Consider the following 17,022-nt stretch of genomic DNA (forward strand, 5'->3'; position numbering starts at 1 on the left):
CTGCAACTCCCTCTCAAGCGCTCCAAGCTCACTCCAGGATCCAATCCATCCTCAAAGATCCGAGCAACGACATCTTCCTTTGCAACAAGCTGATCGAGATGTATGGGAGGTGTTCTAGTGTCTCTAATGCCCGCCGCGTCTTTGACTCGCTCCACAGGAAAGATTCCTTCTCCTGGGATCTCCTGCTCATTGCCTACGTGCGGAACGGGCTTTTGGAGGAAGCCCAGAGAATCTTTGCGACAATGCCTCACAAGAGCGTCATTCCTTGGAATGTGCTCTTGGCTGGATATGCCCGAACTGGGCATATGAAAGAGTGTGTGGAGATGTTCGAGGGAATGCCCGCTAGAAACGAGGTGACGTACACAACGATGATCAGCATGTATGCCCAGAGTGGAGAGGTAGAGTCTGCGATTGAGATCTTTGAGAAAATGCCAGAGAGAGACATTGTTTCGTGGAATGCCATGATCAGTGCATGCTCTGAGAATGGACGCCTGGATCTCTCCCAGCAGCTGTTTGGCAGCATTCCTTTGCGGAATGTGGCGACGTGGAATGGGATGCTCGCAGCATATGCCCGAGCCGGTCGTCTAGAGGAATCTGCAAACTTCCTTGAAGAGATGCCAGAAAGGAACCTGGTTTCATGGACAACAATCATGGCACTGTATGCCCAAGAAGGGTATTTACAGGAATCTGAGCTTATCTTTCTGGAGGCCCCTCAGATCGACATCGTGTGCTGGAATGTAATGCTTGTTGCACATGCCCAAAACAAGCAAGGGCATCGTTGTTTGGAGATTTTCGACAGCATGCCTGAATGGGATCTTGTGTCGTGGAATGCCCTGATTTATGGTTTGGGCGAGGCAGGCAATACAGTCGGGTCACAAGAGATGTTTAGAAAGATGTCACAGCGCAACCTTGCCTCGTATAATGCCATTTTAGCAGTATATGCCCAGTCACGGCATCTTGAAGAAGCTAAAGAGATTTTCAAAGACATGCCATATCACAACGTCTTATCGTCCAACACAATGATTGCTGCATTCTCAGAAAGCGGCCTGGTTGAATCTGCCATGCTTGTGTTTACCAAAATGGCTTTCAGGGACATTGTATCCTGGAACTCAATGCTTGCGGCATATGCCTGCCACAATTGCATAGAGGAGTCTACGTGCTTGTTTGAAGAGATGCCACAGCGCGACCTCGTCTCGTGGACCACAATGCTACTCTTGAAAAGCAAGAGCGGGGTGTATGAAATGGTGGAGATGGAGCAACACTTCAACTCCATGCCAGAGCAGGATCTGCTGTCATGGAACACAATGCTTTCAGCATACTCTCATCATGGGCATCTGGCCAAGGCCATTAGGATGTTTGTAAGTGTCCCCCAACACGAATCAGCTACATGGAATACCCTGTTGACAGCATATGCCGTGAATGGGCATTTGGACAGAGCTTTGAAGCTGCTGGCCCAGATTCCCGAGCCTGACCTGATTTCATATGCTGCGATGCTGGCAGCCCTAGCTCATGCGGGTAGATCACTTGAGGCATTGGAACTGTTTGATTCGCTCAAGATGCTCCACCTCCCCGACTTGACGTGCTTTGTTTTGGGTCTTGTGGCGTGCAGCCATACTGGAAACGTGAGGCGAGGAAGGCAGTGCTTTGCTTCAGTTGTAGCAGACTATGGCATGGAGCCAAGCAAGCAGCACTATAGATGCTTTGTGGATCTGTTGGGCCGGTCAGGACACCTGAACGAGGCAGAAGAGCTCATTGCAAACATGCCATACTTTCCAGATGTTTTGGAGTGGACTAGCTTGCTTGGGGCGTGCAAAAGCCATAGAGTCTTACAGAATGGTGGACGTGCAGCAAATATGGTATTGAGTATGAATCCAAACGAGGGAGGAGCATACGTATTGCTGTCTACACTTGTCAACCGGTAAAAGAAGCCCATATGTACATAGTTAATCATCGTACAGGTAGTGTCTCTAGCTAGCGGTGGCGGCGGCGGTGGCCGTGGTAGCAGTGGGCGATAGCTCCGCCGCCGCCTCCATGTAACCCAGTAGCTTCTCCAGCCGCTGCGCTACGTCGCAGTGGTAAGGCAGCGGTCGGCGGCGGTGGAGATACATGGGACTGATGGTCAGCCATGACAGGCCATAAAACTCGGCTCCAAGTTGCTCTAGAACGTAGCGGATTTGCTGCTTGATGCCGCTGCTGCTCCCTTGCTTTCCTGTGCTGGCACTGCTCCCGCTAGTGTTGCTGCTACTACCGGCGTTGTCACACAAGCCATTCCCACCCAGACGCATTCCTTGCGTCTCCTGCCGAGCCTTGGAGGAGCCAAAGTGTGCTACGAGACCGATCTGGAGCGTGCTCGGCCATTCCTCCTCCATGGAAACTTGAGCAACCTCGGCTCGTAGAGCTGTGGTCGGGCCGGAGATGACATAGCCGGATGCAACGGGAGAGACGGAGCCTCTGCTCTGGATCCACTGTCCAAATGCCGGGACGTTGACTTTGTTGCTAGCCACCGAGTCTGACGAGGAGAGCGAGCGTAAACCGTGAGCGGGAATGAAGAGGTAAGCCCCGTTAAGAGAAGCGATTGTTTTTGCCATGCCAAAACCGGAGGCTAGTCCACTCGAGCTGGCTACGGACCATGTCGAAGCTGCTGGAATGAAAACTTCAGTCAGCGAATAGTTGGATACGAAGGAAATTCCAGCTTACCAGCAGATTCGGCGAGGCTCAGCACCTGCAATGATTCGTCACCAGACACCGTTGCCAAGGTCACACCGGCAAGCTTCCCAGCATGGAAGTTGATCTCCGGCTTTGGGAGTAAGCCGCGCGAAACAAAAGACGACGACGAACCTGGAGACGATGGAAATCCCACGACTGCGCTCACATTTCTCTGCTGGGACAAAGAGCTAGCATCACCGCCGCTGTCCGGACGAATCACCACGGGCCATACTCTGGATTCATCTCCCGCGATGTTCATAAACACGCGTTGCCATTCTGGAGCATGGTCGAGGATCAGTTAGCTTGATAAGAAAAAGTATAACTTGATCATACCTTGGTACTCGGTTTCATACAGATCACCCATACGGGTGACGGTAACTGTGTGGCCCCTGTTGCCTGCCGTTCGAGACATGGTTGCCAAGAGCTGCTGACCCTGTTGCATTACCTGACTAAAGAGCTGACAGAGTTCTTTGGAGCAGTCATCCTTATCCTGCGTGCACCGGGGACTAGGAAATACGTTCACGTCCAGCATCTTCCCTTGGGAATCTATCCAGACGGCGATCAGCCACAGCCAGTTGCTCGTCCACGAATAACAGCAGTGAAAAGAGAGTGGCTGGCTGCTAGTCCTGGAGACCCCGTCCGCTACACTGCCAGTGTCTGGTATCCCAAAACTCTGTGTCGAAACCTCTTCTGTTCTGGCTTTGGTCAGTTGTCCCATAGAGTGGTCCAATATACAACCATCCGCGAGAATAAACAGAGGCTCGTATAAGAGTCGGAATGGTGCTGGCGGACCGGAAGCAGACGTTTCCAATAGCCTGGAAGAAGACCATGACTTGTCCCAGCGTAAGTTTCCAGTGTCCAGTAATGAGACATTCCGACAGTCTTTCCATGTCATCGCAGTATTGCTCTGCAAACCCATACGGGATTTAGATGCAAAGCCATATTGTTGCGTATCTTCAGCAGCTTTGTATGGTATACGACGCAGCTTGTTGTATACTGCAAATGATAGCTCCTTCAGGATGTCAAGCCCGGCTGCAGGCGAGCTACTCAACCTTATCACCGTTTCGGGAGTTACCACTTGCAAGGCTAGCCTTCCGATAGAAAATCCGGCAACTGGTTGCTTTCCATCCTCCATTGAATTTTTCCCTGAAGCCTTTTTGATGTTTAAGTTCGGTCCAATGCTCTGACAGGTCTCCATCAGCGTTTGCAAAACCATGGAGGGCTCCGACGAAGGACTTACAACGTAAAGAACCTGCACTTGTGTGTTAGAAAATACATACAACGTGGCCATCGCATACCGTGCTGGGGCTGTTTTCATGATCAGCCTCCAGGGATACAGAATTGCCGAGGTTGAGGGATTTGCACGCTTTTCGAAGAGACTTTCGAAATTCGGAGACATCCCAGCCATTATCCATAGCCGTTATGTAGTCGTTTGCCAGATTAATAGATGAGGAACTTCCTTTAAGCTTGGAAGGAAAATCTACTGGAACGAATCCAGGTAGCAAGCGTTTGCTGACAGTTTGTGCCGTGACATTTGCTGGAATGTGTGCTCCAAGCTTGCATGCTTCATAAACTGCACAAATAAAAAAAATAAAAAATGAGGGGAATCCCAACAATGGTGGCATTGAAGACTTACCACTACTGAGTTGCTGAAAAAACTCAAGTGCGGAACACAGCAAAGGATCCAAACCAGCGCAAATAACGTAGTATGTAACCTTCGAAAACGAGTCAGTGAATTTGGAAGACTTAGCAAATGAAAAGTAAGCCTTACAGATTTCGGGTAGCCATACGGTTCGAAAGGAGCTTTTTCCCAGTACCGCAGAGACCTTGGAGCCGTTCTTAACCAATCTTCTTGATATCTGAGACGAAGACACTATTTAGGACAGCAATGAAATGGCAAAAGAGAGAAATACCCGACGAGAAGAGTAGGCACTGGAAGCATCGCGTATGATAATGCTTGACTTTCAGCATCATCAACACACAACCTTCTCTGAGCAGCATCCTCAGCCTCTCGACCACTCCTACGAAATTCCGGAGCATGATTATCCAGATCCTGCAAAGACACTACCTTCGCCGATTGCGGAGGCGTAATAGGCTCGCCGGTTATACTGCTGACAAGGTCCTTAGAGTCAGATGGTCCTGAATGATTGTCTGTCGGAGTCTTACCCCGACACCACTCAGCCAAGCTCAACGGACCAGCCGCATTGATATCACTAAACGCAACACCCACAGCCTGACGCATATCTGACTGAAGAATGCTTGCTACTGTAGCAGGAGAAATCTGCACACCACCACCGCAGAAAGCTTGGTATTGAATGAAGAAAAAAAAAAACAGACACTCACCTCGGTGATAGAAGGATCACACACATCACTTGTCCAGCTCAGATCCTGTTGACTTAGCTTCTGCTGTAAAGTCAGCCAAGCTAATGCACCATCTCCATGCTCCCCATTCAGAGATATGTCATTGCAACAAGCTGCTTGTTGAACTAAAAGCGGTATCAAGTCGACGATGTCCTGCATGGCCGCGTCGCTTATTTCAGACGGAGTGCCAACCTCTGGAGATGCTATATTGGAAACCGCTCCGCGGCCACCATCCGGAGGCCTTTGCTGCGGCTTTGGTAAACCAACTGGACGCCATACGCCAACCTCAACTGGCCGAGGCCCATCGTGAGATAAGTCATCCGTATCTCCAGCAATTCTTTCAGGAACTTTCTTCCGATCAGGCTTGCGTCGTAAGCTGTCACAGGCATCTGACGAGTCCGTTATTTCAGAAGTGCATTCCTTATGAGACGACTCTGTAAGCTTGGCATGTTCGTTAGGATGAGCACAGTACGCGAATCCTTTGACGCTGTGGAGTTGAAGTTGAAACATTGCACATTCCAACTCCGTTGCAAGTGTAGCAGCCAGTGGCCCTTGTATTCGATGGGAGTTACCAGTCTTCGCAACCAGAGTATTGTCCGTAGGCGATGTTTCACCATACTTTAAGTTGCCGAAATTGTTAACTGCTACATTTTTCCGTTCTTCAAACTCGGTCCGCCATCTAGAGTGCGCTTTACGTTCGTACGAGTCTAGCTTTGGCGTCGGTGGAGGAGTCGCTCCATAAACATAGCTTGCGGACTGAGAAGCTGAAGTTTCCTTTCTTGCATCTGGTTTGTATGCAGGTTTTCTGTCCAGCTTGTCCAGACCAGTAATATCGATAGGAGCATACTCGGAAGCAAATATCAAGGCCGCTTCGGACTTGGCCACTAGAGAAAGACCGGCAGGAACGAGAACAGGCGGTGAAGATTCTGGTTCGCACTTCTCATCGACGACTGTGCCTGTATCCTGTTCCTTTTCCAAATCTTCCGCTTGACCCAATACCTCAAGCATAGGAAAATCCAGTATCGGTAGTCGCATTGGATCTGAAGTCTCAATAAACTGTGTTCCCGGAGTATTCGACCCATCACCGTCAAACGGGAACATGTATGATTGGGATTCCATCGTCCCTGGAGGCTACACAGCCACGAAGTGCGCGTCAGGCAAAAATCTGGTCGAAAGAAGAAGCAGCATACCTCACCGAAACCAAGCCCGTCACCTTCAAAGAAATCTCCAAAATCTCCGAACTCCGCAAAAAAGTCTGCATCACTTTGGATGTTAACCTGATCGGTCCAGTCCCAGGGTGTCCCCGCCTGACTTGGTGCACCTTTCGTGGACTCGGCATTATTTGCTGCTGACGATGAAATCTCAGGGCTAGTTCTTCTTGCAGATTTAGAACTATTGTGCATATCATTTCCGTGTTCTCTCCCGCGCTTTGATCCCTGAAAAGCAGCGCAAGAGATAGATAAGTCGGCAGTAGCAGCAGCTTACCGGCAGACGCTTATTATCGCCATCTGGGGTGCGTCCTGACGAAGATATCATCGTCCCATTTGGTCCAGCCAAAGTAGCGGCGGAATCTGCATCTTCCCTGTAGTCGCCATCATCATTCACATCACTTTCACTGCCCGAGCTGCCCCTACTGTCACTACTTTTGATACTGCTACCACCGCTACCGCTGCTAGTGCTGCTTTTGCTGCCATTGCTATTCAGCTTCCAAATAGTATTAGCTTTACCCATAGCCTGTAATCTATGTCTGCACAAGATAAACATTGAGCTGCATGTCCTTAGGAGATACAAAGAGCCTTACCCTGCCAGATTTGTAAGCGGTAGAAATTTTCTTACGGAAAAGGCGTCCTCAAGCCAATGCGTTCCGGCCTGCTTTCGAAGCCAGCACCTGCCGATAATTTAAATCAATATACTTTGCGCGGGCGCCACCTCGTAAGCATACCTTTTGAGGTAAGTTCGAGCAGAGATCGGAGGCACGGTCGGAACAACCACAGCTTCCGGCGGGAAAATGAAAACCTTTTCAATCCACTGGTTCTGATCCGTCTTGGGCTGAGACTTGCCTTTGGCTAGCTGGAACCTCATGCGAACTTCGACATACCAGCTTCGAGAGGCAAATCCTCCATTCCTCGGAGTGACTGAACTTTTGATGCTAGAGTCCTTCAGAGGTCCAGACTTGCTGCAATGGCAACAGTATTTCGAGCACTGGCTCTATCAGCCTGCATAGCAGCAAGTCCATTGTCTGCAATCTATATTCCCAGCAATGTTCTATGAATGACAATGCACAAGCATGCAGCTACTCGTTTTTACCTTTGGGATATTTGTCGAACCAGATCTCCAGGGCAGCATCCAGTGAGCCATCCCGTCAGACCATAGGGTGCAACAACGACTACATAAACACAAAATAAAAGGAAAAAGAACATGAGACAATCCGATCGCTTTTTGTTGCATACCAGCAGGATTCTCTATCGATGGTGTAGAAGAGGTCAGATGCTGCGTAAGTACAGCTCGAACATCTGACGCTGCCAAAGGCCTCATTCGTCTGCATCGATAACACCAAGTTAGAGCATCCCATGCGGTACAGACGAAGCCTAACCTTCTGGAAATGCGCAAGTGGAGAAACACGCCTTCTTCACTCGCAAAAAACGTAGCTTCACAAGACGGAAGTGTTCGTCTGCCAAGTAGTTTGGATTCATAAGAGCAGAGAGACGCGACCAAACCGAACCCCACCTGAAGTCTGAATCATCTGCGGTGTATCTCTTGCACTTGACAAACATATCACCGAAACGAACGTAAGCAAAAGCACCCAGCGCCCTGCTCAGGGAATACAAATGCATAAGCTAAGGCCAGAGCTACAAAAATTACTACTTCACCTTTCAAAGCGATTGCGAAGGGCTTGGCATAAGGCTGCTGTCACTTCCGTCGACGTCCCGGGACAGGTCCACACTCCGGATTTTAAAACTGCCAAAAGAAAAGCAAAGTGGCATAAGTTCGAGCAGTAGCAAGACAAGAGCGGAGTTGGCAAAACCTTTCAAATCCAGAGACGGCCTGCTGTCAATGTGACGCCCGGGTAAAAAGAGCCACAGTTTGAGCTTTTGGCCTGCAGCAAAAGACACAGAAAGAAACTCAGTAAATGGATCCAAGCCTCGAGTTTCACTGGCCTTTGTCTTGTGACGAATAAGTCCATGAACTAAGTCGTCCTTCATTCTGGAGCTCAATGTGTGCTGCGAGGAGCTGCTTAGCGAGCTTATCTTCGCTGCATTCTTGATTCTTCCTGCTCGCGAGGAAAGCGTTACACTAGGCTACATTCCTGTTTGTCTAATCACTCTTACCTCTGGGAATCGTCCGCAACGAGCTGAAACCACGAGACTTCTTGCAACCCGCCCTGTAAAACCGGCATTCATCAGCAACGACAGCTCCAACCGCGACAGCAGCGCTTACAATTCGGAAGACATTGGTGAACATCATCGTCGCGGGGCTGCTGTGGCGCCTTGGCCAGCGCCACTGCCAGTGCCACGCGCTAACCCTAACCCTAGAGTGATGGACACGTGTGCGGCGAGGATTTGCTTCCACTCTAGTTTAAAAGATTTTTTCAACAAGATAACTATGTCCCAGATGACGATGGCCATTCGTAAGCAGCAGTAGCTGCAGTGGTGCCTTGGATGAAGTTCAGATTGCTCAGCTACAGAATCAGGCAATGCAAGAAGCCGCAGATCTGCTCTCCAGAGGGGTGAAGCATGGTTTGCGGACAAATCAAAAGTTCGTGGGGTTTTCATTGTTGGCAATGGTGTCGGTGATTTGACATATACTTCGAGTTTTATCCATTGGATAAAATCAGGTATGCCCTTTGCAGCTTCTGCGACGAGTGCTGGGAGTGATATGGACCAGATTGCATCCGAAGCAGATGTCTGGAACAGAATTGTGGTGCAGTTGTGCAGTGATGACCTGGTTTCAGAGAGCCTTGGACCGCCCTAGAAGGTGCAATGGGCCTGGTGATGTTTCCCTGATCTCTCACCAACACAGCTTAGTTCAAACTCTTTGCTAGTGAGTGGCAGCCTCATGACACGAAACAAATGTGTGCACGTGATTCAACTTCATAGTGCAGACACAGGATCTCACCCCTGAGATACTCTAGACATTAATTGAAACACATTTGCTTTTAAAACAAAAGAACCCACATCCACAATCAATCTACAAAAACGAATATAAACACACTCCAATCCAATCACACTCTAAGAAACACTATTAAATACAGAAGCCTTGAACCCATTGCTTCCTGCTCTTATCCTTATATTCTTGGGATCTTGGAATCCCCTGCATGCTCTGTAATTGCACCTTCATTTTGATCGTTCACGAGTTTGTGCGGTACAGCCTCTTATGTGGAAAGCCAGACACCTGGGTGTATGTTGGCCGTTTTAGAAGCCACAGACTGGAGCCTCCGAAGTGACATGCAAGTGTCTTGTGACTTTCTGCTGGGGGTGCCTCGACTAGCCGCAGCCTTCGGTCTCGTGCGAGCTCGCGGCCAAGTGGAACGCCAAGAACAAGTCCGAGAGTGGCAACGTTGCATGGCTGGTTGGCAAGTGCAGCCGGCCCATAGAGAAGAACAGGCTTGACATGATGTTGTTTCTTCTAAAAGGAACAAAGCCTTTGTGCCGCTCCATGCAAGCACCAGTTTTGCTGGATCTGTCTTGAAGCATGGCGCTTCCGGCTGGTGGAGGACGATTCTGTGGCAAAAGACAGGCGCAAGGCCCGAATGGACGTGAAGCGATACGAGCACTTCTTTGCGAGGTTCGAGGCGGGCCAAGTCCATGGACAAGGTGCAGAGCGACTTGAGCACGGTCATTCCAGACCAAGCTGAACAAGGACGGTGACACCTATATCGAGCTCAACTTCATACTCGATGCGTGGAAGATGAGTGTCCGGTGCCGCAGGGTCATGAAGTGGAGCTTCGTGTATGAATACTACTTGTGTGCTTGTGATCATCAAGACAACTCGTACAAGGTCAGCCTGTACAATTACCTCCAAGATGCCGCTGCGGCCTTGAGACAGGCTTCACATTGCGCCGAGAACGAGTGCAAGGATGCGAGGAGAGGATCGGCTTTATAAGCTCGTCACACTGACAAAGCGCACCCAACAGTTTATGGCCAGCTCTCTAGAAGCCGGGCTTGACGTTGATGTTGCTTCTAAAAGGAATGAGGCCGAACAAAGCACTAAGCCGGCCAAACGTAATGCTGAATTGACATAGATGGTCCGACTGTCTTCTATCCGAGTTGGTATAGAATGAGGAAGACCTACTCTTCTTCTTGAGAAACGGATGGAGGTGCAAGAATTGCAAGCTTATCAATCCTATCTCGAAGTCCAAGTGTGATGTCTGCCTTGCCTAGAGATATTCAAAGTGATTATATCATTGAAAAATAGCTATACTCGCCCTCCTAGTCTCCATTTACAAATTGCTTGTTCGCGTAGTACCTCCGCTCACTCTCGGCCTTCTTCTCGTTGCGCTTCTGTAGAGACAAACATTTTCTCAATAACGGCAACTGGTTTATATCGTAACGGCACTGACCCTGAAAGCCTCGTGGTTTGCGACAATGCGCGCGATTATGGTTGACGTAGTTATGTTCCGGGGGCTCTCCAAAATTTTGAATTTTCCTAGCTGCTTGGGACACGCATATGGATCGAAATCACCCTGGAAGGGAGCACAAGAGAGTCGGTGAGAGCTCACTCAAGGCACCAGTATACCTCTTTAAAATCAGTGGTCTCCGCCACGGTTCCATGTACTACCAAAGAGATGTTGAACGTAGTGACCTGATCAACACGAAATAGATGTGGTGTTAGCCATGAGTCTCTATCTACATCATATGATCTCACCATGTCTTTCGTGACTTCCCATGGTGCTCCAATGATGATTTCATCGGCATACCTGCAGGAGAGAACACTGAGGCTCCGCTCATGTAGGTTCATCACCGGATGATGTGCACCCCTTCGAGTCCTGTGAACAAAAGCCACTCGCTAAACAAACAGCATAGATGTTTCAAAAAGGAGCATCACCTCACTGTTTGGTCCGTGTGAATTCCCACGAGTAAGAAATCGCCCAACGCTTTGGCACGCTCCAAAATCTGGAAGGACCAAAAGAACAGTAAAATTCCAACAATATCGAATATAAAATACCTACAGCCACATGCCCAGCGTGGAACAAGTCAAATGCGCCATCAATGTAAACAATCCGAGCGTCTGGCCTTGGACCCTGAGAGAATAAAGTTTAGAAAGAATAAATTAGTTGGCAGAGCTCAATAATGGTACACACCTTTCCATTTGAAAACTGAACTATGCGACGCGAAGTTGGCAAAAAATGGGAGATCTGAGTCTGGGGATGACTGTCTGGGCCATGGCTGTGGCCGTGACTGAACTGACGCTGCAAAGACGCATGGTTCTGGATTTCGCTGGGTGGCCGGTCTCTCACGCAAAGCAGCATCCTTCCTGTAGCAATTGCAGCTCGACATGAGTGGAGAGAGAGAGAGGGGAGAGAGAGAGAGAGAGAGAGAGAGAGAGCTTATTTCAGTACCAACAATGTCCGTGCTCGACACTCCCTCTGTACGCTTGATCTGCTTGTAGCGGCCGGCCTTTTTGGCGTGTGCGTACGCGTCGCTGCCATCGGGAAGAAGGCAAGGATCGTCCCCGTGAATGATATAGTCGATGCGGTACTTCGTAAAGAGCTTGTTCATGAATTCCTCGTTGATAGCGTACGGAGCATCCTCAATAACTTCGTCCACCCATTTCACGGAGCGAACCATCGCCATCCTTTATGGAAGAGATGTTAGACCAAGGAGAAAAAAAAAAAAAAAAAACTCTTAAGAGCCCACCTCTCGTCCATGGACATGACTGGCGGTCCCTTGTTGCTCTCAATTTCTCCATCGCTCACAACTCCCACCACAAGCTCGTCACCGAGCGCTCTCGCCTGTCGCAGCGCATTCGCATGGCCGTAGTGCATAAGATCGAAGCAGCCATCCATGTAAACCCTCACGCGCCGGTTCTCCTTTTTCTTGGGCAGAAAGATGCCGAAGGCCGGAATCGCGACTGGAATGAATCCCAAGAAATGCGATGACAATCCCAGAACAGCTGCTGCCAGGATGAGTCCCGCGACTAGCAGCTGCGCTACCTGTGGCGCGTCCGAGTATCTCATGCTCAACCCCATGGCGACCAAACTTCCGGGCCGCTAAAGCTTCTAGCTCGATTCTAGCTACCCCCTCACCAGAGATTGGAAGAAAGAAAAGAAATTCGCCGCCACATCCAGCAGCACTGTGTCGTTCTGGCGTGTCGGTGCGTGTGATCGCGCTGCGCTGCTGCGTGTTAGATCCAACGAAGAACCCTAATCCACTTTAAATCTTAAGGTCGTGGTGCTAGTGTGAACTGGGACCGTTACACGGTGACTAATCGCATAGTGCCGCGTCAGTGGTCTCTTCTGTGTCACCCACTCAGACGATGCCATGTAGGTGGCCAAGGGCCAGCGTTAACGATCTTAGGCATATTCGCGCTGGACGAAATGTGGGCGGAAGTCAAGGCGGGAAGGAGCTAGGGTTTTAGTCGTGGAGACCTAATCCCCCGGCGCCATGGAGCAGCGCGAGGTACTCAAGGTAGGCGCTCCCTCAATCTCGCAAAATTTGAGCTCCATGCGCTTTGGGAATGCGCAGAAGTCGAGAGTCCTCATGGTTGGAGCTGGCGGTATTGGCTGCGAGCTCCTCAAGACTCTGGTGCTCACTGGCTTCCACAACATAGACATTGTAAGTGTGAGAGGATTCTCTGGAATTTCACATTGACGAGAGTACACAGATCGACATGGACACAATCGAAGTTAGCAATCTCAACCGACAGTTTCTTTTCCGCAAGCGTCACGTTGGACAATCCAAAGCTAAAGTAAGCATCACTTTTTTTTCATTCTTTTCCCCTGATAGACCGCGATCAGGTTGCTCGTGAAGCGGTTCTAAAATTCCGGCCCGATGCTAATGTAACTAGCTATCACGCCAACGTCAAGGACGAGCAATTCAACGTGGATTTTTATCAGCAGTTCCAGGTTGTGCTGAACGGGCTCGATAATTTGGATGCCCGGCGTCACGTGAATCGGCTGTGCCTGGCAGCGGGAGTTCCTTTGATTGAAAGTGGAACTACTGGCTACTTGGGACAGGTACTTAGAAGGTTTTAGTTTTTGGAAGTTCTTGGGTCCTTCGATGAAAATTCACTGCTGCAGGTCACAGTGCATGTTAAAGGAAAGACTGAATGCTACGAGTGCCAACCTAAGCCTGCCCCGAAGACTTATCCGATTTGCACTATAACGAGTACGCCCTCCAAGGTACTTTTCTGTGAAATATGGCATTATCATCTCTCTCATTTCGGTCTTGCTCTTCAGCCAGTGCACTGCATTGTGTGGGCAAAAGAGCTTGTTCTGGTCAAGCTTTTCGGTGACCGCAGCCAGGCAAGCGATCTCAACCTGCAGGCAGCTGACAGTGATCACGAGGATTTTTTACAACTACGTGACGCTGAGACTATCAGTGACTTCTGTGCCAGGGTTTTCGACCAAATCTTTGGTCATAATATTGAGGTGGCTTTAAAGAACGAGGATCAATGGAAAAACAGGAGGCGTCCCACTCCGTTGTTTCTTTCTGGCGTTCTACCCGAAGGGATTGAGACTTGCAAAGCACACAGGTTCTCAGAGTCCATCCTGTCGGTTATGCCACTGCTGGGATTCAAGAATCCTCAAGAAGTCTTGAGCCTTCAGGATAATGCCAGGCTTTTCATTTCTGCTATGCGTGCAATCCTGGAGACGAGAACGAAGGTACTCTGTTTCACTCGCCAGGACCACTCAGATTGATGCTCGGCTTGTTGCAGGAGATTGGAAGCCTGACTTTTGACAAGGACGATCAGTTGGCAATGGAGTTCGTTTCGTCAGCAGCTAATCTGAGAGCGTACTCCTTTGGAATCCCTGTTATGAGTATTTTTGACGCGAAAGGTATTGCTGGAAACATCATACATGCAATAGCTACAACGAACGCTATCATTGCCGGGTTGATTGTGATTGAGGCCGTGAAGATACTTATGAAGGACCTCGACCACTGCAGGTAAGCATTTTAAAATCGTTGTTGGTGTGTTAGATTTTCTTTGTTTGGTTCAGGATGACGTACTGCGTTGAGCACCCTTCAAGAAAAAGATTGCTGATGCCAGCCGACCCTTTTGAACCGAATCCTAACTGCTATGTTTGTTCGAATGTGCGTTTAATTTTCTTTAGCGCTTTCTGGATTGTTCTGACTCTCGGATTTTACTTTCCTTCTAACAGACTCCTCTCATCCTGGAAGTAAACACTGGACACACGAAACTTAAGGACGTGATCGATCGGATACTGAGAACCAAGCTGGGCGTGAGCTCTCCGGTTATCATGCACGGCACGAGTCTTCTCTTCGAAACTGGAGACGACCTTGGAAAGGAAGAAATTCAGCTCTACACCTCAAATTCTGAGAAGGTAGGGAAGTATTTTTCCAGTTCGTATGCACGATTGACCTCACTCGTATGTCTTTGCTTCAGGTTCTTGCGGAGCTCCCAACGCCGGTTACAAACGGCGGTGTCCTGTCCGTCGAGGATCTGCAGCAGGAGTTCAAGTGCAGCATACATATCAGACACAGGTTAGAGAGCTAATGTTGAAACTTGAAAGCTAACGGACGCATTGATTTTCAGGGACAACTTTGATGAAGAAAAGGAACCAGATGGAATGGTGTTGATTGGATGGTCTTCCAGCGTGGCTGAGCAGGAGAAAGACAAAGGAAAGCCCATTGCAGCTCCAGCTGCGTCGGCAGAAGTTATTGACGACGATGACATTACGCTTATCGAACCAGCAGCCAAGAAGAGGAAGCCGGAAGACGACAGCGTTCCACTGGGAAAAAAGCAAAAGGTTCTAGAGTAAAAAGCAGGCTGCTTAATCTCTGTAAAGCTGACTACGCTACAGGTATGTACCTCGGCTTTTTTGTACGCCCTCTTGCATTAACACAAACCGTTACTCGCTTTCCAGAATTTTTTGTTTTACTTCCGAACTGGTCTAGCCGTACCACGTAGAACATTTGCTCGAATTTTGGAGCTGATTATAGCGCGAGTAATGCTGAAAAAATTCCAAACGCAAACAACGCCGTTCCTCCCACCAGGCAAGCCCTTAAAAATCGTTCTTGACGTCGGTGGCGTCCTCGCAGTCGAAGCACAGAGCGCAGGATCTCCTCGCCGTCGAGGTAGAACACCTGTTTCAAAAGAGAAACGTTTCAAAGTGGGCTGCCAGAACGATAGATTACTCACTGGAGCGCTGTTTAGAATCGCAAGAGCTGCTGAGATGTTGAAAGTGTAAGCTACAAGCTTTTGGACAACACCTGGAAGCCATGATAGCGAGGACAGGAGCTGGTAGCGTGGCCGATAGTCGGTGACGAACACGAATGCCTCAAGTTCTTGGGGGACACCGGCAAAAACGACTGTTTTCTCACAGCCGTCGATTAGAAATTCTTCCGGAGGCATTAGTCCGCAAGTTGAGTTCTCACGCGAAGCGAATGAGATCCGCACTAGAGCTTCTCCAGCCGCAAGTTTAGGCTCTGTGCATTCTTCCATCTGAAAAGGAAAAAACAGGAAAACTAGAAACTAGAAAAGAAAAAAGAATGTTACCTGTGAGCACGAACTGGACGATTTACAGCGCCTATAAGCAACAATCTCGCTGGCGTTGAAGCAATTGGATCTTGAGCGGAGCTCTAACATTCCTGGCTTGCAACTGGAACCAGAGATATGATGGGGAATGCAGTAGCCAGGGAGATCCTTACTCGATTGTAGCTCTTGCAGCCAATCGCTTGAAGTGTAAACCGGCACTCCATTTACCGCTTTGAAAGCATCTCCGGCTCTCAAATGTCCTCTCAAAGCAGAGCCAGGATCAACTCCAGTAACCTGTAGATAGAGGCAGCTGTATCATTAGCGTGTGAGTGAGAACGAGCAAGGCTCACCACAGGGCCGACTCCGTGAATGAAGAGCGGAACTAACAGCACCGGGAGAAGCTTGAGGAGAATCCAGCATCCTACGCACAACTAGCACGTACTTCACTAGGTGGCGACACTGGAAACAGTCCGAGTTCACGTACCACAGCGTTATGCCACACACCAGCACAGTAAATCCGGAGAAGTCTCCAAGGGGATAGCAGCTCCAGAGCATCCTCACTCAGAGCAACAAATGCTCCAAAGGCGAAGACTGCAACGTGGTGCACTGGGACACCTTCGCTGCAAATGAAGCAAGCTACAACCTTGAGAACAAGAGAGAGAAAAAAAAGAGATTTTTTGCTCTACCTTCCAGCGCCAAGTGCATGGCCAACCTCGTGAAACCCCGCCGCCAAACTCGTACCAAGCATTACGTAGAAAACATCACTCCATGGCACATTCAAACCAGGTACCTGCGCAATTCCTGGTTACAAGATCCACAGCAGAGTTGTTCTTACGATCGGTGTCACGATGGACGAATTTAGTTGGGAGCTGCCCGCAGAAGCAAAGATTCTGCAAAGGGACAAAAGCATCTGCCAGACGAGGACCTGCAACAGCGCCGTTCTTATCAGGAAAGTTTCCTGGGAAAGAAAACAATAAAAACCATACCAAGACGGAGGAGAGCACAGCCAGAATCCCAAACAGTGCTCCACAAGAGAACCACAGCTTGAAAGCACTGCATTCATTTATTGCGGACCTGTGGATCAAAGAAAAGAACAAAATCGCTACTCACGCGGAGTGTCGCAGCCCCAGCGAGAGAAACCAGTGATTCCACGCAGTCGTTCGCCAGGTAAACACGCTGCCACCGCACCAGTGTTAGAGAAACAATTGATCAAAACGATAGAAATCACAGCTCACGGGAATGCGGGAAGACGCACTCCCCCTCGCAAGCACGAATTCATTCTCCCTCTCACGGTTG

At 49.3% G+C, this 17,022-nt stretch overlaps 5 protein-coding genes across 7 annotated transcripts; 2 read left to right on the forward strand and 3 right to left on the reverse strand.

Moving 5' to 3' along the window:
* Positions 1-98: 98 nt before the first annotated feature.
* LOC112343151 (pentatricopeptide repeat-containing protein At4g02750-like) lies at positions 99-1,922 on the forward strand. The gene has a single exon (XM_024666171.1). It carries the CDS (start codon positions 99-101, stop codon positions 1,920-1,922), a length of 1,824 nt encoding a protein of 607 aa, XP_024521939.1.
* Positions 1,867-8,614, reverse strand: LOC9629219 (mediator of RNA polymerase II transcription subunit 13). 2 transcript variants are annotated; one of them, XM_024666132.1, is made up of 21 exons: positions 8,506-8,614; positions 8,397-8,449; positions 8,226-8,338; positions 8,093-8,164; positions 7,938-8,025; positions 7,795-7,878; positions 7,661-7,738; positions 7,518-7,606; positions 7,375-7,453; positions 7,010-7,243; positions 6,869-6,955; positions 6,553-6,814; positions 6,258-6,503; positions 5,050-6,198; positions 4,620-4,987; positions 4,478-4,565; positions 4,343-4,421; positions 4,005-4,279; positions 3,040-3,958; positions 2,698-2,982; positions 1,867-2,638 (listed from the first exon to the last, which is right to left on the reverse strand). In XM_024666132.1, the coding sequence occupies exons 1-21, from the start codon at positions 8,530-8,532 to the stop codon at positions 1,968-1,970; spliced, it is 5,346 nt and encodes a 1,781-aa protein (XP_024521900.1). In that variant the 5' UTR covers positions 8,533-8,614; the 3' UTR covers positions 1,867-1,967. The 2 variants fall into 2 exon arrangements, with proteins under 2 accessions (XP_024521900.1, XP_024521898.1); XM_024666130.1 differs by having other exon boundaries at positions 1,867-2,641.
* A 1,822-nt stretch (positions 8,615-10,436) lies between these two features.
* On the reverse strand, positions 10,437-12,450 carry LOC9629220 (ethanolamine-phosphate cytidylyltransferase). Its single transcript, XM_002992495.2, has 9 exons — positions 11,925-12,450; positions 11,627-11,862; positions 11,369-11,541; positions 11,237-11,308; positions 11,113-11,180; positions 10,933-11,053; positions 10,804-10,869; positions 10,628-10,750; positions 10,437-10,568 (listed from the first exon to the last, which is right to left on the reverse strand). Exons 1-9 carry the CDS (start codon positions 12,254-12,256, stop codon positions 10,497-10,499), a joined length of 1,263 nt encoding a protein of 420 aa, XP_002992541.1. The 5' UTR covers positions 12,257-12,450; the 3' UTR covers positions 10,437-10,496.
* An 87-nt stretch (positions 12,451-12,537) lies between these two features.
* LOC9629221 (SUMO-activating enzyme subunit 2) lies at positions 12,538-15,227 on the forward strand. The gene is made up of 12 exons (XM_002992447.2): positions 12,538-12,695; positions 12,753-12,842; positions 12,892-12,975; positions 13,025-13,243; positions 13,307-13,408; positions 13,466-13,891; positions 13,945-14,174; positions 14,228-14,321; positions 14,390-14,572; positions 14,635-14,732; positions 14,785-15,052; positions 15,116-15,227. The coding sequence occupies exons 1-11, from the start codon at positions 12,672-12,674 to the stop codon at positions 15,008-15,010; spliced, it is 1,776 nt and encodes a 591-aa protein (XP_002992493.2). The 5' UTR covers positions 12,538-12,671; the 3' UTR covers positions 15,011-15,052; positions 15,116-15,227.
* On the reverse strand, positions 15,108-17,015 carry LOC9662402 (membrane-bound transcription factor site-2 protease homolog). 2 transcript variants are annotated; one of them, XM_024666151.1, is made up of 10 exons: positions 16,962-17,015; positions 16,837-16,902; positions 16,713-16,779; positions 16,562-16,651; positions 16,413-16,516; positions 16,211-16,346; positions 16,077-16,157; positions 15,748-16,020; positions 15,391-15,693; positions 15,109-15,335 (listed from the first exon to the last, which is right to left on the reverse strand). In XM_024666151.1, the coding sequence occupies exons 1-10, from the start codon at positions 17,003-17,005 to the stop codon at positions 15,186-15,188; spliced, it is 1,314 nt and encodes a 437-aa protein (XP_024521919.1). In that variant the 5' UTR covers positions 17,006-17,015; the 3' UTR covers positions 15,109-15,185. The 2 variants fall into 2 exon arrangements, with proteins under 2 accessions (XP_024521918.1, XP_024521919.1); XM_024666150.1 differs by having other exon boundaries at positions 15,108-15,693.
* Between the last annotated feature and the right edge of the window lie 7 nt (positions 17,016-17,022).

Source organism: Selaginella moellendorffii, unplaced genomic scaffold (assembly GCF_000143415.4).
Source record: "Selaginella moellendorffii unplaced genomic scaffold, v1.0 SELMOscaffold_136, whole genome shotgun sequence".
Taxonomy (NCBI): domain Eukaryota; kingdom Viridiplantae; phylum Streptophyta; class Lycopodiopsida; order Selaginellales; family Selaginellaceae; genus Selaginella; species Selaginella moellendorffii.